This window comes from Eublepharis macularius, chromosome 2, assembly GCF_028583425.1.
Source record: "Eublepharis macularius isolate TG4126 chromosome 2, MPM_Emac_v1.0, whole genome shotgun sequence".
Taxonomy (NCBI): domain Eukaryota; kingdom Metazoa; phylum Chordata; class Lepidosauria; order Squamata; family Eublepharidae; genus Eublepharis; species Eublepharis macularius.
The window spans coordinates 44,946,687-44,971,502 of record NC_072791.1 but is presented as its reverse complement, the minus strand read 5'-3'; the positions used below and the strand labels follow the sequence as shown (position 1 = coordinate 44,971,502).

At 41.4% G+C, this 24,816-nt stretch overlaps 1 protein-coding gene across 6 annotated transcripts in view; it reads left to right on the top strand.

Annotated features, from left to right (window-relative positions):
- IFT43 (intraflagellar transport 43) overlaps nt 1-24,196 on the top strand; it is a 109,306-nt gene extending 85,110 nt beyond the window's left edge. For all 6 annotated transcript variants that reach the window (XM_054972052.1, XM_054972054.1, XM_054972050.1 and 3 more), the window contains 5 exons: nt 216-262; nt 20,845-20,917; nt 21,238-21,313; nt 22,562-22,624; nt 23,907-24,196. In XM_054972052.1, the coding sequence (XP_054828027.1) occupies nt 216-262; nt 20,845-20,917; nt 21,238-21,313; nt 22,562-22,624; nt 23,907-24,017 (370 nt within the window). In that variant the 3' untranslated portion in view covers nt 24,018-24,196. The remainder of the gene's footprint in view (nt 1-215; nt 263-20,844; nt 20,918-21,237; nt 21,314-22,561; nt 22,625-23,906) is intronic.
- Nucleotides 24,197-24,816: the final 620 nt, after the last annotated feature.

Sequence of the window (24,816 nt, the reverse complement as noted above, 5' to 3'; positions counted from 1 at the left end):
ACAGTTCTGCAGCAATGACATGTTTGGGAAGAGATACAGAGAAAGTACACCCTCTCCCCCGATATCTCACAGGCTGTATAGCTGGGTATAGGAAGGAGCAGTCCTCGTGCCTCATTCTGTTGTTCTTTAGAAGCAGCTGTAACCAACAGGATCTCAGGATTAGCTGTTTTACAGTCTGACCTCTAAAGTTGTTTTCCCTGTGTGGTTTCTTACAGTCACCGCCTGAGGCAGCAGAGCCAGGAGGCCTCCGATGATGGAGAAGGTAAGACCATTCCTTTTTGACTTAAATGAAGGCATGTTACATGCACACTTGTGAGAACTCTCTAGCTGAGATGAGATGAGTGGAAATTTCCAGTGGGGAGTCAGCCAATGAATTCATTTATACTTACGAAATAAAATATCCAGAACAGGCACAACCAGGGCTTTTTTTCAGCGGGAACGTGGTGGAACGGAGTTCTGGCACCTCTTGAAAATGGTCACATGGCCAGTGGCCCTGCCCCTTGATCTCCACATCAAGGGCAATCTAAACTCCCCTCTGTCTGGAGATCAGGGGGCGGGGCCACTGGCCATGTGACCATTTTCACCGAGGGCGATTTAAAGTTTAAAAAACTCCTCCCTTGTTCCAGCTGTCCCAAAGTGATGTCATTATGTGGTCCTGACTTCCACCGCTGAGTTCCACCACCTCTTTTCCTAGAAAAAAAGCCCTGGGCACAGTGATGAAAGAGGCTGTTCCTGCTACAAAATGGAGGAGATGTAATGGACACCAGTAGCATCTAGAAGGAAAAGCCAGGAAATTACTTGAAGTGTTTAGCCTTCTCATTGAATGAGATAAATGGCTCATAATATATGTGGACAGCGTTTTATCTTTCCAGTTCAATATTATCCGTTTCTTTGTCTCCTGGTGGATGCTCTTCAGATATGTCTGCCTTTCTGCAACTCCAGTGCTTCCTGGTTCACACAATACAGAGATACCATACAAAATGATTTCTGGAAAATCCAGCCTGCCCTGTCTCACATCATACCTACATGCAAAAGATTGGCTTGTACAACATCAGATGGTCCTTGGCTGGCTGTCTTCTGCAACCAGTTCTGGCTTTACCGTTTTCTGGCTGGGCTTTTTCTGTGCTTGATTTCAACATTGCTGTGAGCTTCCAGCACCTAGGGACAGTTTTATCTGCCAAGAGAAACAAGTGGAAAATATTCAAAACACTAGAGAAACATTTACTAAGCCAACAGGAAAGCTAGTAGGCAAGAAAATTTGCCTTTTGCCAAGTAGGTGCTGCATCAAAATGGAAATGATTAGGTTCTTGCCTATGTGGAGAACTAACCTGCTAGGAAAGGGTACAAAAGCATCTCTGTAATCTAGGTAAAAAAGACTGGCCAAACTTGCCTACAAAGAATACTACATATGGAATGAAGGGATGATCCAGTTCAGTGGTATTCATCCCATAGGTTAGGACCCTCAGGTGGATCGTGAACCTGCATGTTTCTTGCGTTCAGATCCAGCCCTGGGGCAGCTTTTAAGAGCTAGTTCACATGATCAACAAGTGAAACTGCTGTATATGCAGCAGAACATTATTTATTTAAGCAATTTGTATATCGTCTCTCAGTCAGGACCACCTTGCACCAGCCCCCTTGGTGGCATACGTGATGTACTTTTGTCTTGTCCACCCCTCTTGGAGCAAAGCATGCAATTGATGCTGCAGAAGTGTCTTTAAAACATTTAGCAGCAGCAGCAATGATAATATACTATGCCAAGAAAACTACAGTTTAGTGTTGAGAATAATTCAAATTCTACAGCTTAGTTAAAATGGTGCAAGTTTATTTAAGCAAAATATACAAGCTGTTTGCATGCTGTACTCTGCGTATTTCCATTTCCGCAGAACTTAGTAATAAGCAAGGTAATGGTGGAAGAATAGCTATGACTAAGTAATAGCAAGGAAGTAACATGACTAGAAAATATAGCAAAGGAACAGATATAGGAAAGGTACAGGGCAAAGAATCTCCTTCCACTGAACACCGGATTCTTTTGTAGGTGCTGCCTTAGCATTTTTAATGTATTTCCACAGTCAAGAGGACTAGAAACATGGTTTTCTCAAAATCTCAGATTCTCAAAAATTGAAATTCTGGCCTGGATATTAGATTCACTGTGGAAGTCTATACCTATTAAACTATTATATATTAACAAACAATCTTGTCAATACATTGCTTCTGTATGGGCATGTGCATATGTGTCTCTGTGTGTCACAAGGAATGTGTGCTGAGTCAACAGGCAGTGTGTCTCTACTTCTTTTGCTGTATTTCCATCCAAGCCCTTTCACTCTGAAACTTAGAAAGAGAAGGTCTGTGGCTTACTGCACCATGGGAAACCTGCTATAATAGGATTTAATATAGTGACAACCTTAGGAATAATAAACTCTTGCAAGCAACAAAAATTGTTTAATTCCTAAAGGACAGGCCTGGTTAAACCACTTTTGGCCAGGGGCAATTGAGGGCTTAATATTGTGTATGTAGCAATCTGGGGGAATCTGAGACAGAGGCATTTAAGGGTAATTGCTCAATTTTCTATCCATGTCAACAGGGGAAATGGGCAGAAGTGGCTGAACTCAGCACAGTAATGGAGGTGGATGAGATGGGAGATGCCAAGCTGTCAGGGGAAATGGAAAAGTGCTATCTGTTGAGCATCCCTTCCACACAGCCAGGTGCTTCTTCTAAGACTCTCTAGAGCTGCTTAAGGGGAAATTATGCCACAACCATTTTGAAAAGGATGGTCTTTAGCTCTTTTCTGTGGGTCAAAAACAGAATTTTTCTTCTATTTTCCTTTCTGATTTCCTAGCAATAGATAAGTGGAAAATTCTTACAGGACACAGTCCTTGGGTATACAGACCGTATTAGATTGTGCTTCTTTCTAGCAGGTACTCTCATTTGATTGCCACCAGCAATACCCTGCTCCCTCCTTTTCATGAACACCCCACTCTTACGTTTGCGCTCTTTGAGCTTTTAATATATTTAAAAGAGAAAAAAGCAGAGATGTAGTTTGAGTACCCAGCAGCCGGAACTTGGGCAAGTCTGGCACTTCTCATGCATTGTGTCTCCTTCATTCCACCCCCTTTTTCTAAAGAAGTCAACTGCAACATTCACTTAAAAATAAATTGCCTCACTTGAGGACTTGGGTGGGGTGGGTGTGGACAAATTTTACACCCATCTCAGCAATGTCTTTGACTGCAGTCGGTGTACTTTTTGCCATTTACGTCTGTGGCTCCCATTGATGGGGGAGGGGGAGAGTCAAAGAGCTGCAACAGGAGGAGGGTTTTAAGTGGACGCAAAACTTAACTCACTCCCCTGACACAGGACATAGGATTCTCCAGTATCAAGAGCCTTCCTCCTCAGTTGTGTTCCTGATTGCAGCCCCCTTATTTTTCTCCTGCTTTTGTCTAGGGAAGCAAATAGCTACAGCCTGTTGTGATGTCAGGTACTTCATTAATAATTAGCACATGTGGGATTGGGGTCTGGTTTATAGTTCAGATTAATTTCATCCTAACAAGCTTTCTGTGACATGGCCAAAGGATGCTGCTGACACTTCTGAGACAAGTTGTTAAGATATTACAGAAGAGCTGTTGGTTTCTTCCTTGATCTAGAGTTGGTCAGAATGCCATAGTGGTTGGACATCTGATATTAGTCAGGCGCTTCTGTTTCTCAGACTTTGCAGAGGGGCTTAGAGAAGAGCATTTGCAGACTCAAGGTCATGTAAAGCACATAGTTAGCGGTGCATGAATAGACCATTGGTCATCAGGGTCAGTCTTGTCTGCTTTGACGGGCACCTGCTGTCTAGAGTCTCAAGTAGGGGAGTTTCACATCACTTGCTACTTGAACTTTTTAACTGAAGGTGCCGGTGACTGAGCCTGAGTCCTCCTGCATGCAAAGCAGATGCTCTGATACAGAGTCACAGCAAACACACAGGGCAATATGTTCATATGTTTGGAAATAAGCTTAGCGGTCCTGGCATACAACTATTTCCTGTTAACATCCTGTGAAACTAACTAGATGCATTCATATTTGGGCAGTGTTGTTGAGTCCATAAGTGTAGTTGACAGACTAGGTTTACCTAAAAGACTTTAAGAAAAAGCTCTTGAAATATGATTACAGAATTGAGACACCATCATTTGAAAGTGCCCAAGGCAAGCTCTTTTGAAAATTGCAGCTGTAGAGGGACAGCAAGGGAGCGGCACAGCCCTTGATTGTAGCGTTGTTCCCTGAGGACCTGTTCCCCCCCCCCCCCCCCGCTCCTCATCAGTTTCTCATCTGATAGGAACGGGAAAGAAAGCAGCAGCTAGGCTCCTCATCTGTCTTATGAAAATCCGATTCTGAATGGCTGTGATCAAACCTAGCTGGCTGTCAGCTCCAGTGGCCTTGTGTGCAGGGAAGGGGGGCGGCTTCTGAGGAGTTTATGGATGTGAAAATGTCATGAGTGCTGTTGATCAAAGCAGCACTTTTAAAATAAATATATATAAGATTTTTTTTAAAATGAAGGATTTTATAATAAAAGAAGTGTAGTTTTGTCTTGTTTTCCACATGAAGAGGATTAAATAGAACCAGATATACCTGCTCCCTAACATAATTCAATGGGAGGGGATATGAGAAGGGCCTTTGCTGCCACACATTAAGGCAAAACCACAAATCAGTAGCATTATGGAAGGAAATTTTGTTTCCCTTCCCTATTCACATACCCTGCACACTCTAGTCATAGAGAATACTTGTACATTTGTTTGCTTTAAACCCAAAGTATGTTAACTTCACTTATTTCTTATAAAGTGAACAGGTAAACAAGCTTCTTTATTTTTTAAATGCACCACTATCCTCTCACTCCATTCTTCTCTGTTGCACTATTCACAAACTGAACTTCTGGCCATAGGCATAGATGGATGCAGCATGAACAGGACAGGAACTTTTCATGAGGTCGTACTAGTCAACTAGGATGAGCTTGTGTATCTCACTTACTGATCAATTGCAAAAAATGTCTAGGTCATCTCTGGCTTCAGGCCAAATTCTCTCCCACCCTTGTCTTTGCTGTCAGGATTGTATCCCTGGTCTTTTCAGACTCTGTTTGGGTTACTTTGACTGCACCAAATTAGCATGTTGAGATTGCAGTTTAACTAGTCTGTGCCAAATTTGGCAAGCGGTTAAAAGTGATTGTGCTATTGCATCAGCTCACAGTACACAGTCAACTCAGTCCATATTTCCTGTTCAATTGGTAGAAAACTAAAGAGGAGATGGTCAGAATAAGTAGAGTTTTGGACTAGGCGTGTGCGATTAAGTGCATGTGTGGTCATCTCACTAAATCCTGGAGTCTCTGTGTGTCCACATACTTAGCACATCCACTGTGATCTAGTGACTTTGCTTTCTGTATAAGAACTATTACATTCCTGAGATTATTTCTTTTTCTAGATTATTTTTTGTTAGCTGCACTGTGCTGTTGTTTCTAGGGTGGCAAGGTAGGAAGAGTTCACTCAAACTGTAAACATATATCTTATTTTAGGGTCATTATATTATTTCTTACCTTTTTATCCTATAGTATTCCATTTTTTCAGCTGGAAATAAAAAATATGTATCTGTTGGCTTCCATATACAGAGTTGACAATTCAATACAATGTTTCTGATTGTCTCTAAGCTTTCTTTTTCTAATTATTCATTAGTATTTGATTCTAATACTTTGTATATCTGGATTATTTTTCCATTTCTTTGTTCTTAATTCAAATGAATTCCATCCCTTGTTTTGTCATTCCGTTCTGTGAGCTTCTTTTTCAAAGTTGTTTGTATCCTGTATAATATCTCACCCAGTTTACAAAACTATTTCTTCCTGTACTGGTTTCATGTGTCTTAAGCATTCATTGATGCATGTAAAGGCATTCTCTTGTATGCAATGGATAATTAATTTTCTTGATTTTTTTGCTGAAATTTTCAAAAGTTTGATGTGGTCATTTACATTCAGTGTATCAAAATTACGTATTGCCCATTTGGTCTTTACTTCTGCTGCTATTGCTTTCTTGGTTACTAAATGTTTTGGATACCGCCCAAATGCTACATATCACGACTTATTAAAGTTTGACACAAATAAAATATGTGATTTTTTAAAAATTTCTTTTTAAAAATTGTTAACATGGAGTTGAAATGGATGGTACTGTTAACTTACTGTAATTACTGCTAATTTTGTACAGCATTATACTAAAGTCTTGTATGACATGCTTGTATTACTCAATTGTAGCAGGAACAATCTCCATGAACTGCAGTTGTTAATAATATGATTAAACACAAATTCTTTTATTTTTAAAGAATGTGTTTAGCCTTTAATAGCTCCCCCGCCCCTTTTTTTTTCACTATAATGCTTTTGTTACTCTGTTTCAATTTAAGGGTATATGTTTATTCTGTGGTGTCTTAAAGCATGATAGAAGCAGTCCATAGGCACAGAAATAGCAGTCTCCTTTATTTATGTTCAGACAAGAGCCCTAAATTGTGTTAAATACTTTGAGAAAATTTGACATTTTTCTACATTGAGAAATTTAGTATTATTTTAGTTGTGGAATAGTATTCTTAGTGTTCCAGCTGTGCTTGCTTTTTGGACTAGTTTGTGTATATCACTTAGTTCTAGCTCAGAAATCGCTTTCTGTTGCATGCTGCCCACAACTAGCTGCTCTAGGAAATAATAATTTATGGCACCTCCAGATGTAATCTTTCCCTCATGCCTCCAGGCAACATTTATACAATTAATATAAGGACAGCTGAAATTACTTGCTGTTTCATGTACTTCTCGTTTTAACATATCCAGTCTCCATAGTATTTATGTGAAAAAATACAACTGTTTATATACATTTTGCTATACTAAGACATTAAACATTGTTTTATTAAAACAGTCAATATATGAACCTTTAATGTATAACTGTTTATTTATCCATTTAAATAGCTTTCGTCTTATGTATTTGGTACAGTATCATTAGAGCAGCTAATTGATGTTGCCTTTCTGCTGTTCTAGAATTATGTTTGTGATAATGGCTTCATTTAATATCAGATATTCAACTTTAGATGTGGGATTGGTGATGGGCTGGATGTAGGCAAACAATCTGAAGGTTAATTCAAACAAGAAAAGGAGCATTTCCACAGATGGAACAATTTCTTCCCCCTTGTTCCTCCTGCAGCATTTCAGAGGCCATTTTGGGTTGGGGAAAGAGCAGATCAATGTGCAGTCTGTCCTTGGAAGAATTTTATTTTCCCTTTAAAACAACAGTTCCCAGCTTGGGATCTAGGGCTGGATTTTCAGTGACAGAGGTGGCCAGGAGTGCTTTTTAGTAATGTAGGCTACTACACCAGGCGTGCCATTTATTGAATGAGAAGAATCTTATTTTTTTAAAGGAAAACTGGAGCCAGTTTGGTGTAGTGGTTAAGAGCACGGGACTCTAATCTGGAGAACCGGGCTTGATTCCCAACTCTTCCACGTGAAGCCAGCTGGGTGAACTTGGGTCAGTCACAGCTTCTAGGAGCTCTCTCAGCCCTACCCACCGTACAGGGTGTTTTATTGTGGGGATAATAATGACATACTTTGTAAACCACTCTGAGTGGGTGTTAAGTTGTCCTGAAGGGCAATATATAAATCGAATGTTGTTGTTGTTAAAATGTCTTTGCATTTCTGGATGTTAAAATGAGAGGCTTCCAGCTGAGTGTCATCTTGGCTTTGCCTTGCTAGTCTCAGTTTTGCCTCTAATACGGATGCTCTTGGCAGTTTTAGGTTCTACTATTTACCAGCCAGCAATTGGATTGTATCACACTGCTCCTTTTTATACTGTCAGTCTGGATAAATATTTGGCTAACTGTATGGTAAGTTCTGTGCCTAGAGTAATGCTTCAGCTAGTGCCTCCACTCCTTACCTCCAGTATGAATAAATCCATATATAATGATTCTAAAAGGAGACAGTCCAAGTGAGCCCCTCTTACATTTTTTCCTCTTATGGAGTAGTTTCAATGCAAAGCCAATTCAGTTCATGTGCAGTGGAAGGCCATTAGTAAGCGTATTTTTTTAAAAAAATCAAGGGAGATGTCTTTACATAGCAGGATTTGAGACACCTGAAGAAAGGAGCTCTGATTCTTGAAAGCTTACACTCTGAAAATCTTGTTGGTCTCTTTAGTGCCACTGGATTCAAATCCTGCTGTTCTACTACAGATCAACAGGGCTGCTAACCTGAAACATAGAAGACTTGGAGAAAATATAGATTGCTTTGTATTGTGCTAATATTACTGCTCTTTTAATAAAGTGTTTCTGTTTATAGCTTTGCAATAGCTATAAACAGAACAATGTGAGAAGAACAATGATGAAATCTTCTGGAACTTCTTAGATCATCTCTTTCTCTAGAATGTTGGCACATTCACAGCCTTTCATATGGGGCCTCAGAAAGATGGACAATACTTATGCTCTACTTTGATTTCTTCCTGTATCTTTTTAGAGTTATATTTCATTATAAACTGTTTAAAAATCTTTTAAACCCTTCCCCTAGTTTCTCCAAAGGGCACTACAAGTAGCTATCAGTGCTTCTGGAAAAAAATTATAACCCTCCGCCATGTGTCCCAGTAAGGCATGGCCAGTGGGTGCTTGAGCCTGATCTGCTGGCTTACTGCTGTTGCAGGGGGAGGATGCTCAATGTTGTTTGTGTGTTCAGCAGAAGCTGGCTCTGTCCCTTGTTCCTTGCAATTTTTGAAGTCTGTAGCCTGTTGCTTTCCATTCTGTTTTTATTCCTCTTTTTTCTAGTTAGAGGGAAAAATTATCGGATTGAGATGCACTAATTAAAGCCATTTTCTGGTATTTGGTTACTAGAGTGTTTGATGTCTCTCTGACAAGACCATGAAATGCATGGGATGTCCACAGGGACAGAATTTGCTGAACATGGTGCTTTGTAAATGCGGGGACACAGTGTCGCAGCAGCTCATGAATATGAAACGCCCATGATGCTACCTCAGTGGACTCGAGAACACAGATGAATCCTGTCATGTGCTAAATGAGACCAATTTCTTTCACTTAACTTCATCTTCAATCAGACCTTCTTCCATTTGCCTGTTTAATATTCCCTGAACGTGGTGCATAAAGTAACAGCATTCAGTAAAACAAAGTTTTGCAGCAGTAGAGAAATTAGAATTGTGTCTGGTTCAAGTGTTGTGCTCTTAAAATGTAAAAGACTTAGATTCCTTTGCTTTTAAAGCCCCTCATTGTGCTCTGCTGGAAATGGAGAGAAGCCAGCCAGCTGAAAACACTTCTATCCCACCTCCCTATAAGCAGACTCAAGACAATTTACAGAATTCGTTCAAAAACAGATTATAATAACTAAGTACTAATAAATATTCAAATGACTGTTACAAATCACCAATATCAGTATCATTACAACACAGACTATCCCCACATTTAAAATAATTGATTCCTTCCTAAACACATCTGCCTTGCACAATTTCCTATAACTGTAACAGGATGTATGACTTCCTAAACACATTTTAGGAGGCTGCTCCATAATATGGATGCTATCATAGAAAAGGTTCGGGTGTGAGCGGTAACTGTCCAAACTTGTCTAAAGCAGGCACACAAAGCAGATCATGAGTAGAGGTGTTATACAGGGACATACTAGAAGAGGTAGTCCTGCAAATATGCATGTTGTAGGTGTTTAAAATGAAAACTAGCTCCTTGAATTGAACAACCTCAGTTAGCTCCCCTAAAAAAATGGAAGTGTGAGGACTATGGTGTAAATGTGTGGGGTGGTTTTTATACATGTTAGTTGATTTGTGTCTTCTGTGAATGAGCCCTAGCCTACTTGAACGGGACTCAAAGTTGCACACAGTAGCCAAGCATAACAGAGACACTTCTCTTATATAATCTCTTGCTTCCTACCTTGGCAGGAGCTGCTGAGGTAAGTTTTAACTCCCAGCTAGAAAGGACTACATGCCCAGTAGAAACAAAATTTGATTTTTATGGGGGTAGAGGAAGGCAGAGACAATTAAAGTAAGCCTGTGGATTAGCTGAAAGGGGAGAAAGAAAGAAGGCTTAATGTTGAGAGGAGGTGTGTGTGGGAGGGTTTACCAGAGCTTCCAAATATGGAAAGACACAACAAGGCAGAGTGATGACTCTTTTGTGAATGACCTCCTTTTTAGTTACAGATTTTGCTTCTCAAGATTCAGACCAAGTAACAGGCATGGTACTTTGACTGAATGAAAACTTTTTAGAACAATTACTATGGAGAAAACTGAGCCTGATTGATTCATTTTTCTAGACTTGTCCTTTTGTGCCAAGGCTTCACCTTTCCATGGCTAAAATAGCTGGTCATTATTAGACATGGGCACGAACAGAAAAAAAAATGACTCTGTTCACAAACATCTTCGTTGTTCGTTGTTCATGCCCCTTTAAAGATCTCTTTAAACTATCAGCTGGCAGGTGGCAGGGGGGATAGTTTAAAGGGCCCTTTCCTGCCACGTGCAAGGGGCAGGGCCCTTTAAACACCCCACAAACTGACCTTCCCAATGTCCAATACCCACCAAATTTGCAGGGGACATAGTCCTCACTGTCCTCGGAAGACCCCCCCAAATTTCAGAGAGATTGCACCCCGGGAAAGGCATGATGCATGGGTCTCCTCCTTTGTTATCATTTTCTCTTCACAGTGGCAAAAACGGGACTCTCTGCTGGAAGTACTTTGAAGGGTTAAAGCCAGAAGGAAAGCCAGAAGGAGTTCAGACAGAGTTCATTCCCGGCTTGTTGCCAGGGGAATTGATTGAAAGGCACCAGACTGTCTGGCTTGACGAACGGCTGACGAAGGCAACAAACGAGGCTTGCAATGACCACTTGTTCATTTAGAATGGGGCCTCACAAACAGCTTGTTCACAAACAGATGAACGGGCTGTTTGTGGGTTTTTGCAGTTTGTAATCCTATTCGTGCCCATGTCTAGTCATTATACTCCATTATGCTTCTGCCTTTCACCTAGCCAAAATATTTTCTTTTGTCTCGTTTGGATTACCTGTGGCCCCTACCCCAGACTGCCCGGGGGTTCTGATACATCCTGGTCCTGATGACCTATGTCTCTAGGTACCCCGAAATCATTTCCTTGAGGACAATGCAGGCCACGAGGGTAACATGAGCCGTCATCAAGTTTTTCTCCCAAGTGGGTCTCCCCAGGGAAATAATTTCTGACTGTGGGATGCCGCTCACCGCCAACATGACCCGCCAGCTCTGCTGAACCCTGGGTATATGCCACCTATTCGTCTCAGTTTACCATCCCCAGACTGACAGGTTGGTGGAGTGGTTTAACCAAACACTCAAATCAGTGCTGCGGAAGTTGGCCCACAGCTGCCCTACCCAGTGGGATCTGTTCATCGATCCGGTTTTGTTTGCTATCAAAGAAACACCCCCAGGTGTCAATGGGGTTCGTGCCCTTCGAGGTAGTGTATGGGCACTGGCCACAAGGAATACTGGGGGGGGAGGACAATGGGACCTGCCCCATGAAGCCCTGTGGCAGCCCGCCCCCGAGTACGTCAGAGATCTGTGGGAATGCTTGGAGACAGCACGAGCCATGGTGCACCAACACCTCGAGGCTTCGTGAGAGTCCTAGAAGGCCCGTTACGACCAAGGGGCCTGGCCGAGAACCTTCCAGGAGGGAGGTCGAGTATTAGTCAATCAGAGAGTGCTAGGACCGGGCGCCAAGGGGGATCCCTGGCAAGGCCCCTTTACAATCACCCAAGTACAGGGGCCTCAGTCGTATCAGGTCCAATGGAGCCCATCTGCCCACCAAGTCAAACGCCTCCATGTGAACAACCTGAAAGAATGGCGAGAGCAGGCCCCTACCGAGTGTCAGCTGGCCAATGATCCCCTCGAACTGCTAGAAGGACAACTCCCCCAGACGACGCACGACGGGGAAGGGAGTGGCCCCATGGGGGACAGGGACTTGTTGCCATCTCAACAAGTACAACTGGCAACCCTGCTACGGGAAATGCTGGGCAGCTTCTCCAACCAACCCGAGCGAACCACCCTGGTGACTCACGCCATCCTCACCCCTGGGGCAGGTGGTACGAACTGCCTGGAGGCCCCTACCCAAAAAACAGTGAGACACAGTAGCCAAAGAAGTGGAGGGCATGCTGCGCCTTGGCGTGATCCAGCCCTCCCAGAGCGAGTGGTGCAGTCCCATAGTCCTGGTTCCCAAGCCGGACAGGTCTATCTGATTTTGCATAGATTATCGGAAGGTGAACAAAATAGCCAAGTTTGACACTTATCTGATGTCCTGGGCTGAGATCCTCATAGACCAGCTAGGATCTGCCCGGTACCTGTCAGCTCCCGACCTTACAAAGGGGTACTGGCAAGTACCCGTGGCACCCGAGGACCAGGAGAAAACAGCCTTTGCCACCTCCAAGGAGCTATTTCAATTCCAGGTCATGCCCTTCGGACTTCCTGGAGCCACAGTGACCTTCCAGTGACTGGTCGATCGGGCTCTCGCCCAGTGCCCGGGCTTTGCCACTGCATATATCGACGACATGATTGTCTTTTTTTTATTAAAAAAATTATTGGATGGGTCAGTATACACAAATCATAATATTCAATATCAATATCCATCACATTATATCACTCCCACCCATTCCCCCCCCTTTTCAGTTGACTTCCAACAGTTTTCCATTCCCTTCATCTACATTACATCACTATCTCCTATAATGTTAATTTCTACATTATAACATATAGTATAACTTGTCTATATCTACCATGTTTAAAGTAAGTCTCTAATATTACTTTCAAGACTATAATATAAAATATACTATATCATTCTTACTTATACACTATCTATATTTTCACCTCTAACTACTATAGAGTAGAGATCTATTCTCCCCTCTTAACAATTATCCAAAGACCACATTTTACCTTTCATGTCCCACTTTTCCCCCACATAATTCTTAAGTTTCTCCCAACTCATAACATATTCCACAGTATCTTGTTCTTTAAACTTCCTTGTTAGCTTGTCCATTTCTACCATATTTAATAATTTCAGAATCCAATCTTCCACTGATGGTATCTCTTGAGTCTTCCACAACTGTGCATAAGACATCCTAGCCGCAGTAATCATATAAAACACCATTGTTCTGTCCATTCTATCAAATTCTTCTAGGTTCATACTTAATAACAACAATTCTGGGTTCTTAATCACATTTTTCTGTAAAATATCTGACATGACCTCTACAATTTCCCCCCAGAATTGTTTAGCTTTTTCACAAGTCCACCACATATGATAAAAACAACCTTCATGTTTCTTACACTTCCAAACTTATCTGACATTTGACTATTACCATTTGCTAACCTTTTTTGGCGTTAAATACCATCTATACATCATTTTATACACATTTTCTCTTATAGTGGTACATGTTGAAATTTTTATAGTATTTTTCCACAACCTTTCCCAAGCTTCCATCGGTATACCTTTATTACAATTTATTGCCCATTTCACCATCTGTACTTTAACTATCTCATCTTCTGTAAACCATTTTAACAGAATCTTATATACTTTAGATATCATCTTTTCCCCCTCTTGAAGTAAACATTCTTCTAGTTCTGAGTTTTTAGTCCTAAATCCTACCTTTCTACGATCTGTATCATATAAGTCTTTTATTTGTCTGTATTGAAACCAGCCATACTGAAACGGCAGTTCTTCATTGGTTTTAAGTATATATTTATCACAATCTACTCTTAAAATTTCTTTATATGTCCTCCACTCCTCTCCATCATATTCCACCTTTGGATTTACAACTTCTGCAGGTATAATCCACATTGGAGTCTCTTCATCTAAATATCTCTTATATTTTTTCCAAACTGCAAATAAACTCCGTCTCACAAAATGATGTAAAAACATAGCATCAGCTCTTGTCTTCTCGTACCACAGATACGCATGCCATCCAAAAAATTTGTTATATCCTTCCAACGTCAATAGCTTATGGTTTTTCAATAACATCCACTCTTTCAACCAAACCAAACATATAGCTTCGTGATACAATTGCAAATTCGGTGAATGTAGTCCACCTCTCTCCTTAGCATCATATAATACCTTCATCTTAACTCTGGGCTTCTTCCCTGCCCATACAAAGTTCAAAATCTTCCTTTGCCATTTTTCAAATTGCTTATTATCTTTCACAATTGGTATTGTTTGCATTAAAAACATTATCCTCAGAAGTACGTTCATCTTAATTACAGCAATGCGACCCAACCATGATAAATTCATTTTGTTCCATTTCAACATGTCCATATCTATTTGCTGCCATAATTTGTTGTAGTTGTTTTTAAAAAGATCAATATTTTTCGCATTCAACTCAATACATAGATACTTTGTTTTATGGACTACCTCACAGTTCGTTATCTCCATTAAATCTTGTTGTTCTTGCTTAGACATATTTTTACATATTAATTTTGATTTACTCTTTCTTATTTACGTAAAATCCTGCTAAATCCCCAAATTCTTTTATTTTCTCCATCAATCTTGGCATATTTTGGGTTGGATCTTCCACTATCACCATAATATCATCGGCAAAAGCTCTCACTTTATATGAGAATCCTTTAATTTTCAAGCCTCTTATCATATCATCTTCACGTATCTGCCTCAATAAAACTTCCAATACCATCACAAACAACAATGGGGAGAGTGGACATCCTTGTTTTGTTCCTTTACTTATTTCCAACTTTTTTGTTATATCACAGTTTACGATTATAGCTGCAGATTGGTCTTTAAATATTGCCTTCACTGCTTGAATAAACATCTTGCCCATTTGCATCTTTTCCATCATGGCAAACATAAAGTTCCAATTTAGATTTTCAAAAGCTTTTTCTGCATCCACAAAGAAAAAACCAACTTTCCCCCCTGGATTCTTCCCCCCTGCATTCAGTACTACTCTTAGATTGTCTTTTATTTGTCTATCCGGCAGAAAACCTGCTTGTTCCTCTGCTATAAACTCCACCAACCAGGTTTTAAGTCTTTCAGCCAATATTTTTGCAAAAATCTTATAGTCATTATTAGTCAGAGATATCAGTCTATAGTTTTTAACATTCGTTAAATCCTGTGCTTCTTTCGGTATCAGTGAGATATTGGCTTCATTCCATGTTTCCGGTATTTCTTGTCCTTCTAATATTGCGTTCATTACTTTTTGCATCAATTGTACTAATTCATCCGCCAATACTTTGTAAAATTTAGCTGTAATTCCATCCGGTCCTGGCGCCTTCTCCACTTTTGTTGCTTGTATCGCCTCCATAATTTCTGTTACTGTAATTTTAGCATTCAAATTGTCTTTCAATTTCTTAGGCACCTCTGGCAATTTCATTTTATGAAAAAATTCCTCCATTAACCTTTTGTCAATAGGTTTTTTTTATATAATTTTGCATAATATTTATAAAATGCTCTCCCAATTGCATTTTGATCAAATAGCTCTTTTCCATCTTCTATAATTTTGCTTATTATTTTCTTCTCTCTCTTTTTCTTCAACTGCCATGCTAAATATTTCCCAGGTTTGTTGGCTCCTTCAAAAGATTTTTGTTTCAGTCTTTTCAGTTCCCATTCCACCTCCTTATTTTCCATCCCTTTTATTTGTTCCTGTAACATTCTAATCTCATGTTGCAATTTCTTTTTACCTGGTCTTTTCTTTAATTGTTGCTCTTTTTGCATTATCTTTTCTTGAATTTCCTTCAATTTCAATTCTTTATTTTTCTTATCTCTGGCATTTAAATATATCAATACTCCTTGGATAACAGCCTTATAAGTATCCCATACTTTATGAATTGATACACCTTGATCCACATTATATTGAATAAAGCATTTAGTCTCTTTTTAAAGAATATCCAAATTTACTTGGCACAGCAGGAGATCTTCATTTAATCTCCATCTCAGTTTTTTCCTTCTCATTCCAAATCTCCACAACACAGGGTTCTGAACTAATTTTTGGCAAAATATCCGTTTCCTTAGTCCACACTGCTAATTCTTTGGATGCCCAAATCATATCTATTCTTGACAATGATTGGTGACTTGCTGAAAAAAAAGTGTATTGCTTAGTCTTTGGGTTATGCTTTCTCCATATATCTTCTAAACTTTCTTGTTTTTGAAGTTCAAAAAATGACTTTGGCAATTTTCCCATCTTGTTCTTACTCATACTTGTTTTTTTGTCTAATTGTAAGTCCACAACACCATTAAAATCCCCTGCCACAATCACTTGATCATATGTCATTTGATCCAACTGAGTCATTATTTCATTAAAAAATTGTTCTTTTGCTCCATTAGGCGCATAGATTCCCAAAATCAATGTTTTTTCCCCGTTGCACTCAAATTCCACCACCAGATATCTACCATCTCTATCTCCAACAATCAACGACATAATTATCTACAGCCCTGATTGGCCAACCCACCTACAGCACCTCCAACAGTACTCCGGGCCTTAAGGGCTGCCGAGTTGAGAGCCAACCCCAAAAAGAGCAGATTAGGCTTTCAGAAGTTGAAATACTTGGGGTTTATAGTCGGGAAAGGACAGCTAAGACCCCTGCCAGATAAGGTAGTGACCCTCGAGAATTGCTTCCAGACCACGATCAAGAAGCAAATGCAGAGGTTCCTGGGGTTCGTGGGCTACTATAGCAAATGCATCATTCATTTCACCGGCTGCACCAGTCCCTTGACCGACTGCCTGAAAAAGGACCAGCCTGCCAGGATACAATGGACGGCCGCCCACCACCAAGCCTTCCAGGATCTTAAATCGGCTCTAGCGAGTGCCTCCGTCCTCCGGAATCCAGACTTTTCAAAATGGTTCATGCTCCACACCGATGCATCAGTCATGGGGATGGGGGCTGTCTTATCCCAAGACATTGAGGGGCACGAACACCCTATTCTTTTCATCAGGCAGAAGCTGCAGCTGGCCGAGTAAAAATATGCTACCATCGAGAAAGAGGCCCTGACCATGAAGTGGACGGTCAGGGTGTTACAATACTACTTCACCAACAACCCCTTTGTCTTGGTGACAGACCATACCCCACTTTGGATGTCCTGACTAAGAGATCACAATGCACACATCTCAAGATGGTATCTTTCCCTCCTGCCTTTCAGTTTTTCAACACTCCATCAGCTGGGATGACAGCACTGACTTAATGTCAAGGATGTTCAATGTCGATGCTGGTGCCAGCAAGGACCCAAGGGGTGTCTGGGGGCAGGAGGCCACCAGCCTCCTGGCAGCCTCAGGACCCACAACCCCAGCCCAGCAAGACCCTCAGGGCTGGCAGGGAAGCCGGCCCCATGGACACTCACCCTGGTGGTGACGTCCTGAGCCGAGAGGCAGCAACTGATGATCAGGGAGCCTCCAGCACCATCTCTACTGAAGCCGCCGCCGAAAGGGTGGCTGCTGCTCCAGCTACCAGGCCCGCTTGCCAGACACCGACACAGGCACAGGACGGCCCAGCCAGGGCCACAACCAGTCACATGGCTGTGTGCCAAGGGCCCCTCTGGCCAGGAGGTGAGTCTCCATCGCACCTGGCCGGTCAAGCCCTAGAGGGCCATGATAGGGTAGATGGAGGAGCAACAGGCACCAGAGCCCATGGGTGGCCAGGGGCAGGGTGGGGCACTCATACAACCAGGGGAAGAAGGGAAAAGCAGTCATTTATCCCTTTCTTGGCTTTTAAAGCCAGCAGGGAATAAGCAGTGTTAGAACTAGTTCCTGGCTTTGAAAAAAATAATAAGAGAGTGCATGCATACCAAGAAGAGGGAAGCAAACAGAGAAGCAGCCTTTTGCCCTTACCTTGCTTTACTGATAAAAATGGTGGAAAAGGAGTTCAGAGAACTGAGGAGGGTGGGAGTAATTACCAACAGACAGACCAATCAGCTCCTGGGGAAAAGGAAGAGGGGAGCACAAGAAGTAGAACAGGAGTTTTTGATTCTGCATAGACATAATATGTGCCAGCAACAACTGAACAGTGGCTTCAAAAAAAATCACATCATGTGCACAGGGGGAAAAAGCGGGGAAAAGATGGACAAAAACTGTTTCTACTTCCCATGACTCCCTTGCATGTGTGGAACTCTGGAGAACATGGGAAGCAGAATAGATTCTGAAACCCTGTAAAGTGACCATGCAGAAAACACCTTGGATAGTGAGATATATAGCTGGGTGTCATCTGCATATTGATAACATCCAACTCCAAATGAACAATTTCCCCTAAAGGTTTTACAAAGAGGTTGAATAACGTATGGGATATGATTGCACCCTGTAGAATCCCACAAGATTGTTTCCACACTGAAGATCGCTGGTCTTCAAGAGCAACCCTTTGGGTCTATTCTGTGGTAATAATACAATATCACTATACCACGGGCTTTCTCTTATACCCTTTTTATCTTCTTTGCTGCTGTCTGAAAGCTGCTCTGTAGTAGCCAGCAGTTCCTTGGGTGGTTAGGGAGATGGAAGGCAAAGCTCTGTTGAGATAATCCAAGCTGTCGCTGCCTCTTGCTGTAGTTTGGCTCTTGCTTCAGCTTCTGTTTCATTCAGCCCCTTTACTAGGCAGCCAATTAGAGAGAAATCCCACTGTGCGGGTTACTCCAAACAGCCCTCTTGTCAAAGTCTGGGTTAACCTTTGACTTGTTGCAGATGGGCTATTACTGCCTCCACCAGGGTTAGAAGAATCTGTAGGGAGGTAGAGCGGATGGAAAGACGGGACTGTGCCCTTTGGAGCTGTAAAAGAAAGCATGTTTATATATATATATGAGACCCCGTCTTGGACATCAAACTCTACAAGCAGGGCATCTTTCCAGCTCTTGAATATTAATTTCAGAAGGGGTTGCAGACAGGGCAAAGCTACAAACAGCCAAATGTTTTTGTTTTGAAAAATGTAGTTGCTGATGGAACTGGTAGCAGCCTGAAGTACCCCTGCTTTGTGGGTTCTGGATGAAGGATGTCTGAAGACCTGTCTGATCTGATTTCCTGTCCACCTGTGGAATGTAGAATTCTGGGACTGCTTTCAGAGTAGCAAGGATAGCCTGTGTCTTAAACGCGAGAAGCTGTAGACTTCGGTTAGTTGAAAATAATAATTGGAATGCTCTAAGCCAGTGTGTGAAGTCTGGAATGGAAAAAAAAGTACACGAAGAAAGTCATGGAAGTTAAAAAAATACTGAAGTTAAAAGCAGGGGGTGGGAGTTATGTGTGAACTGCCTAGAACTACAGTTATGCTCATGAGGATTAGACAAAATACTCCTGTGGGCCAGAAGGTGCTAGTTGGCCAGTCCTTATTTGGATTTTTTAAAAAAGAGTGTGGTTTAGTGCTTGCCTTCATTGGGTATATACAGCATTTCCACCAATCATTGCCACATCAGAGTGTTTTTTAGATCTTATAGCAGTTCTGAGAAAACACCATTGTTCTACTTCTGGCAAGTGCTTTCTTGGATAGGGTGCTTTTACCTGTTCTGTATTGGTTGTTTTGTGGCTGAAAAGCAGAGTGTGATTGATTGCTTACCTTCTTTGGGTGCTAAATGCAAGTCTCTCTACCGAGTTACTTTACCTGCCTTTCTTGTACATTTTTATCCCACTCCTCCAAGGAGTTCAAGATGGTGTACATGTTCTCCCTCTTCCACTTTACCCTCTATCCTATCAGGTAGGACAGCCTGAAAAAAGATGACTGACCTAAGGTCACCCAGCAAGCTTCTTGGCAGAGGGGGATTTGAATATGGGTCTCCCAGATCTTAGTTTGACAGTGTAACCACTACACCACATAGGCTGTGCTGGCATGCCAGATTCCTCCCCATGCTTGTTATAAAGCTGTTGAAAAAAGCATGGATCTTCTCTCCTGCCCGCCTGAAATTTGGGAGGCAGGTTACAGACAGTGTCTTCAAAGATGTCAATTCAGTTGAGTGGGGGGGGGGAACCACATCTGAAAATATTTCCAATTCAATCCAATGGAAACTAATATAGTATAGAATAAAGAAAATATAGATATTTGAACTATAATAAAGAATATGAAATTCTTCCCTTCAGTTAGCCCATTCATTTCTACCAACTGGAATGTGGTTTTATAACTGTCACAGGCCCCTGTTGATTATAGCATGCGGCCATTAACAGCTAGCACAACTTTCCCTTACAGTGCCCTTGCTGTGTTGTATGACTCCCAAAGTTTTATTTTAAAAAAAAATTTAGAAGCAATGCTTTGTTACTGTGCAAACCAGGGCTGAATCCACATTACCTCCGCGTGTCCCGCTGTTACACTAAATGTTCGCTAAACACTCGGAAGTATAGCATCTTTCTAACACGATTCAGAAATCGCGCTTGAAAGACGCTATACTTCCAGGTGTTTAGCGAACATTTAGTGCAACACTGGGATACGCAGAGGTAATGTAGATTCAGCCCAGCTTGAAGAGATACTAACAGTGTGTCCAGGCAAAGACTGAGGAAACTTTGTGTCAGCTTGATCTCAATATTAACCCCAGCTAAGTTTTTTTTATCTGTATCATTATCATCCTTTGCTGTTTGAGCTTTGACCTGCTTTGCCATACTGTTTCTGGAGTTGTCTTTGGTTCTATTAAAAGAGGTTGTTGGATGCCAGCTAGTAAGGCTAACCTTTCACTCACACCATCCAGCTGTTTGGTCATTTTCTGTTTATTGGAGATTGTGTAGTTTCCCAATCCAACACTGAAGCACATACCTGTCCATTTTATTAAAAAGAAGAGAAAGGTACCAACAACCACATAATCTTGCTGGAAGATATATTTGGTGTTTTCATAAAAAGATAGCACTTACCCACAGAGGAAATGGGAAAGGGTAGAAGTTCTTTTTTCATTACTCTTCCATTCTTTGCAGATATTCCAGTGATTCCTGATTTGGAAGAAGTTCAAGAGGAAGAACTGGCCATGCAGGTGGCAGCTCCACCCAGGTAAAATGCCACAGAAATCCTTTGCCAGATTGAATAAGTGGATCAGTCTCTACCCTGTTCAGCTTGATGTTGTGCTATGCATCATAGTTTCTTGAAAAGGTAGATGTGGCTTTTATAAGTAATAAACTGGGATGATAAACAGAGTTTGTTTTGCTTGTATAGAGGGAGCAGTTGCCATAAATTTATGTGCATACAAAATACAACATTAGAAGGCCTTTCATTAATGTCAGATCTGTCCTTAAGGCAGTTATGGATTGAGAGTCTGGGGAGAGGACATGGAGCACTTCAGTTTGGTTTCTCACTCTCTTTCCTTATTGCAGCATCCAAGTGAATAGAGTGCTTACCTACCGCGACCTGGACAATGACCTCATGAAATATGCTGCTTTCCAAACCTTGGTGAGTGCAGCCAAATGAACACTCTAATTCTTCTTAGAAGAAAACAACTATTTGTTGTCCCTAAAGCTGGATATCTCAGCATCCCTAGAATGTCCCTCTTTTGTAGAATCAAAAAGAGTCCAGTAGCACCTTTAAGACTAACTAATCGGATCAGGCATCTGATGAAGAGAACTTGATTCTCGAAAGCTTATGCTACAATAAAATAAAATTGGTTAGTCTTAAAGGTGCTACTGGACTCTTTTTGATTTTGCTACTACAGACTAACACGGCTAACTCCTCTGGACCTCTTTTGTAGGGCAACAGTACTAGCACAGTATGTGAATATATTGCCGATTGTTATTTATTTACGTTATTTATAGTCCACCTTTCTCACTGAGCCTCAAGGTGGATTACACAGTGTAATTCAATACGCTCAATGGCTGAGAGATTCAATAAGCAATACAATAGGGAATGGCTTGCAGAAATTTGAGAACAAGCAGAAATCTGATACTGTGCTGAAACAAACTAAGCAATTTGACATGACATATTAAATGATGTGGAAATGAACTAACTGGAGCAAACTTACAGCAACAGATGGTACACTATAGGATAGTCTACAGTCCTTATCCCTTTAACCAGAGGATCTCGCTGAACTATTTTCTTGCTTTTTGTGTAAAAAAAACACCCCTTAATAATTTAGTTTTGTGTACTTTGTGGAAAGCCAGAAGAGTGGGAGCTTTCCTGACCTGGATCCAGGTGGCCAGATACGCCATACCATTCTTGTGTTTGACTCCTCTGTTTTCATAGAACGCTAGATAGAAGTGCCCATTTGGCCTTTCTGCTTGCTGTATTCTCAGTAGTGCCTGTTGGGGCATCTTTGACTATTTCTCCCCATCCCTTCTTTCACTGAAATGTTGTGCTCATGCCAGTTCACTGACAGAGCTCCCATTCTCACTGGGATTATGCACCTTTAGGTTTGTACGTAGGAGCCAAGGCTGGGCACCATAACTGTTGCAAATAGGAGGCTATCTCACCACTGTAACTGTAGAGCTTTCAAAAAAGAGTTTTCCAAATAGTAGCATGCTGTGATTTCTATGAGAATTGTTTTTATTTCCTGCCAGTGCACCTCAACAGTTTTACTCTACCACTGACAGTATATGTTTCATGGCATAAGTGCATGTATCCTTGGGGCTTATCCTCTTACTGCACTGCATGTGTCTATCCCTTTCTTCTTTTAGACCTGAACTCGGGATTCTTATATACTTACAGGATGGAGATATTGACCTGAAGCTCCTCACTAAGGTTTTGGCTCCAGAGCAGGAAGTACGGGAGGTAAGTTTGTTCTGGATCAAGCAGGAGAAGACGTGTTTGCCAGTGCCACTTGGCTTCAGCTATTTCTACTGTTATTTATTTTGTTTTGTTCCTGGTTGTCCCTATATTGCTGTTTGCGTGTTTCCTACCCATACATACTTCCTGTTCCTGGTATTGTATCCAACATGCTGCAGTTGCAACTCCTGATTGCAACTCCTGTGTAAAATGCTATTTTAACAGTACAATCTTAAGAAAAGTTACTCCAATCTAAGCCCATTGAAATCAATGGGTTTAGACTGGAGTAACTCTTCTTAGGATTGCACTGTAAGTGGGGGAATAGCTAGCTGGTGGCAGTCTGAAGATTGCAGTTGGTGCAGAGGAACATATGGGAGGAGATGATCCATTGGCAAATAACACCCCTTTAACAGCCCCCAGGTTATTTCAGTTACCACAAAAAGTGGGGGGGGGGACATGAGGGAAAATGGTGGGGGGGACATGAGGTCATCCTCTCTACGTGCTTTTGATAGGCTAGGAACAGCAGACGTTTGGGGTGGGAGTTTTTTAATTCTATTTGATTTTAATTTGTAATGTTTTAATTGTTTTTTGTACAGAAGGCGGGGTATAAATGTTTAAATAAAATAAAAATAGAGTAATGTGATAAAACTCCAAGTGTGGCTATGACGCCTCTCAGTTTTATTATGTGCGGATCCCTTTGCCCTATAGAAGACTGGAAGAAGTGAACTAGTTAACAAGTAAAAAGTTGTCTTAATTATTGCCTCTGTTAGCATGCAACTTGCTGAAATATCTAAAATTGAAAAGTGATTTTTTTAGCACCAATTGGAAATGAAGAATGGTTAGGGTTTTCTGAAAGTGACAGAGCTTGAAACCAATACTGTGAAATGCTCAGGCCTTCTAGTAGATGGTTGTTGTGGGTTTTCCGGGATGTATTGCCGTGGTCTTGGCATTGTAGTTCCTGACGTTTCGCCAGCAGCTGTGGCTGGCATCTTCAGAGGTGTAGCACCAAAAGACAGAGATCTCTCAGTCTTTTGGTGCTACACCTCTGAAGATGCCAGCCACAGCTGCTGGCGAAACGTCAGGAACTACAATGCCAAGACCACGGCAATACAGCCCGGAAAACCCACAACAACAATCGTTCTCCGGCCATGAAAGCCTTTGACAATACCTTCTAGTAGAGTTTGGGTTCTTACGCCTCTTGGAGAAGACATCCTCTTCTTTCGGTCATTTGGTCTGATCAGCATTGTTTAGAGACTCTTCTCCAGTCAGTATTTCTTTTCTTTTGCAGGATGATGTCTGCTGGGACTGGGACCACCTCTACACAGAGGTGTCTTCAGAGCTTCTCAGCGAGTGGGATGTGGGTCTGGCTGAGAGGGAAGAGGCTCTCACTCCCACTTAGGCTTTGCCGAGAGGGTTGCACAGCTACCAACTACAAAGGGACAACTGTAGGGACAAAGGGACAAAAAAACCCCCCACATTTAAAAAAAATATATGCTTTGTGTCTACGGCATTTTATTTTGGCTCATATAATAAAGGGAGGCAGCGGCTTCCTCAGAAGATTGGTTTAATAGAACTTGTCAGGAGTTTTGTGCTTGATGTATTTTACTCTGATTTTTTTAGTGTACACAATAAATTACATATGAAATAAAGTATGTGCAGGAAAGTGTAGACTGTGCACAGATTGAACAGTCTGTATCAGAGGAAGCAGTAACGTGAATGTAACAAAAGCTGCACCACATGGCATAGTACTTCTTCAGCTTTGATTGTGCACTAAGACCCAAAATCAGTAGTGGAAGATGTTCTTCCTTTTGAACCTCACTATTACGAGCATCACCTGATCATGATTGATCCAGTTGTCTGCCTGTGCTGTCATGTGTTGTCAGGGACACATGTGCCCTATACACATCTGTTTAAATGGAATTCACTTTCCAATTTGCCTCAGGGCAGCCTAAACATAAGGAAGAAAACCTTCCTTCTGCTTTCTCTCATTCATAGGAGCTGCTGATTTAGTTTTGCTCCTATTTTAAGGGACTCTATCCAGTGTAGGCAAAGACCACCACAAGTAGTAATCAAGGGGACTTTGACAAAGTAATAACACTTCTAATGCAAGTTTCCGAAAATGTCCTTGTGAAATTAGGGAGAATTTTATTGAGGGTAGTAGTTAGCACCCTCAAGCATTGTGACATCAAGCATACACT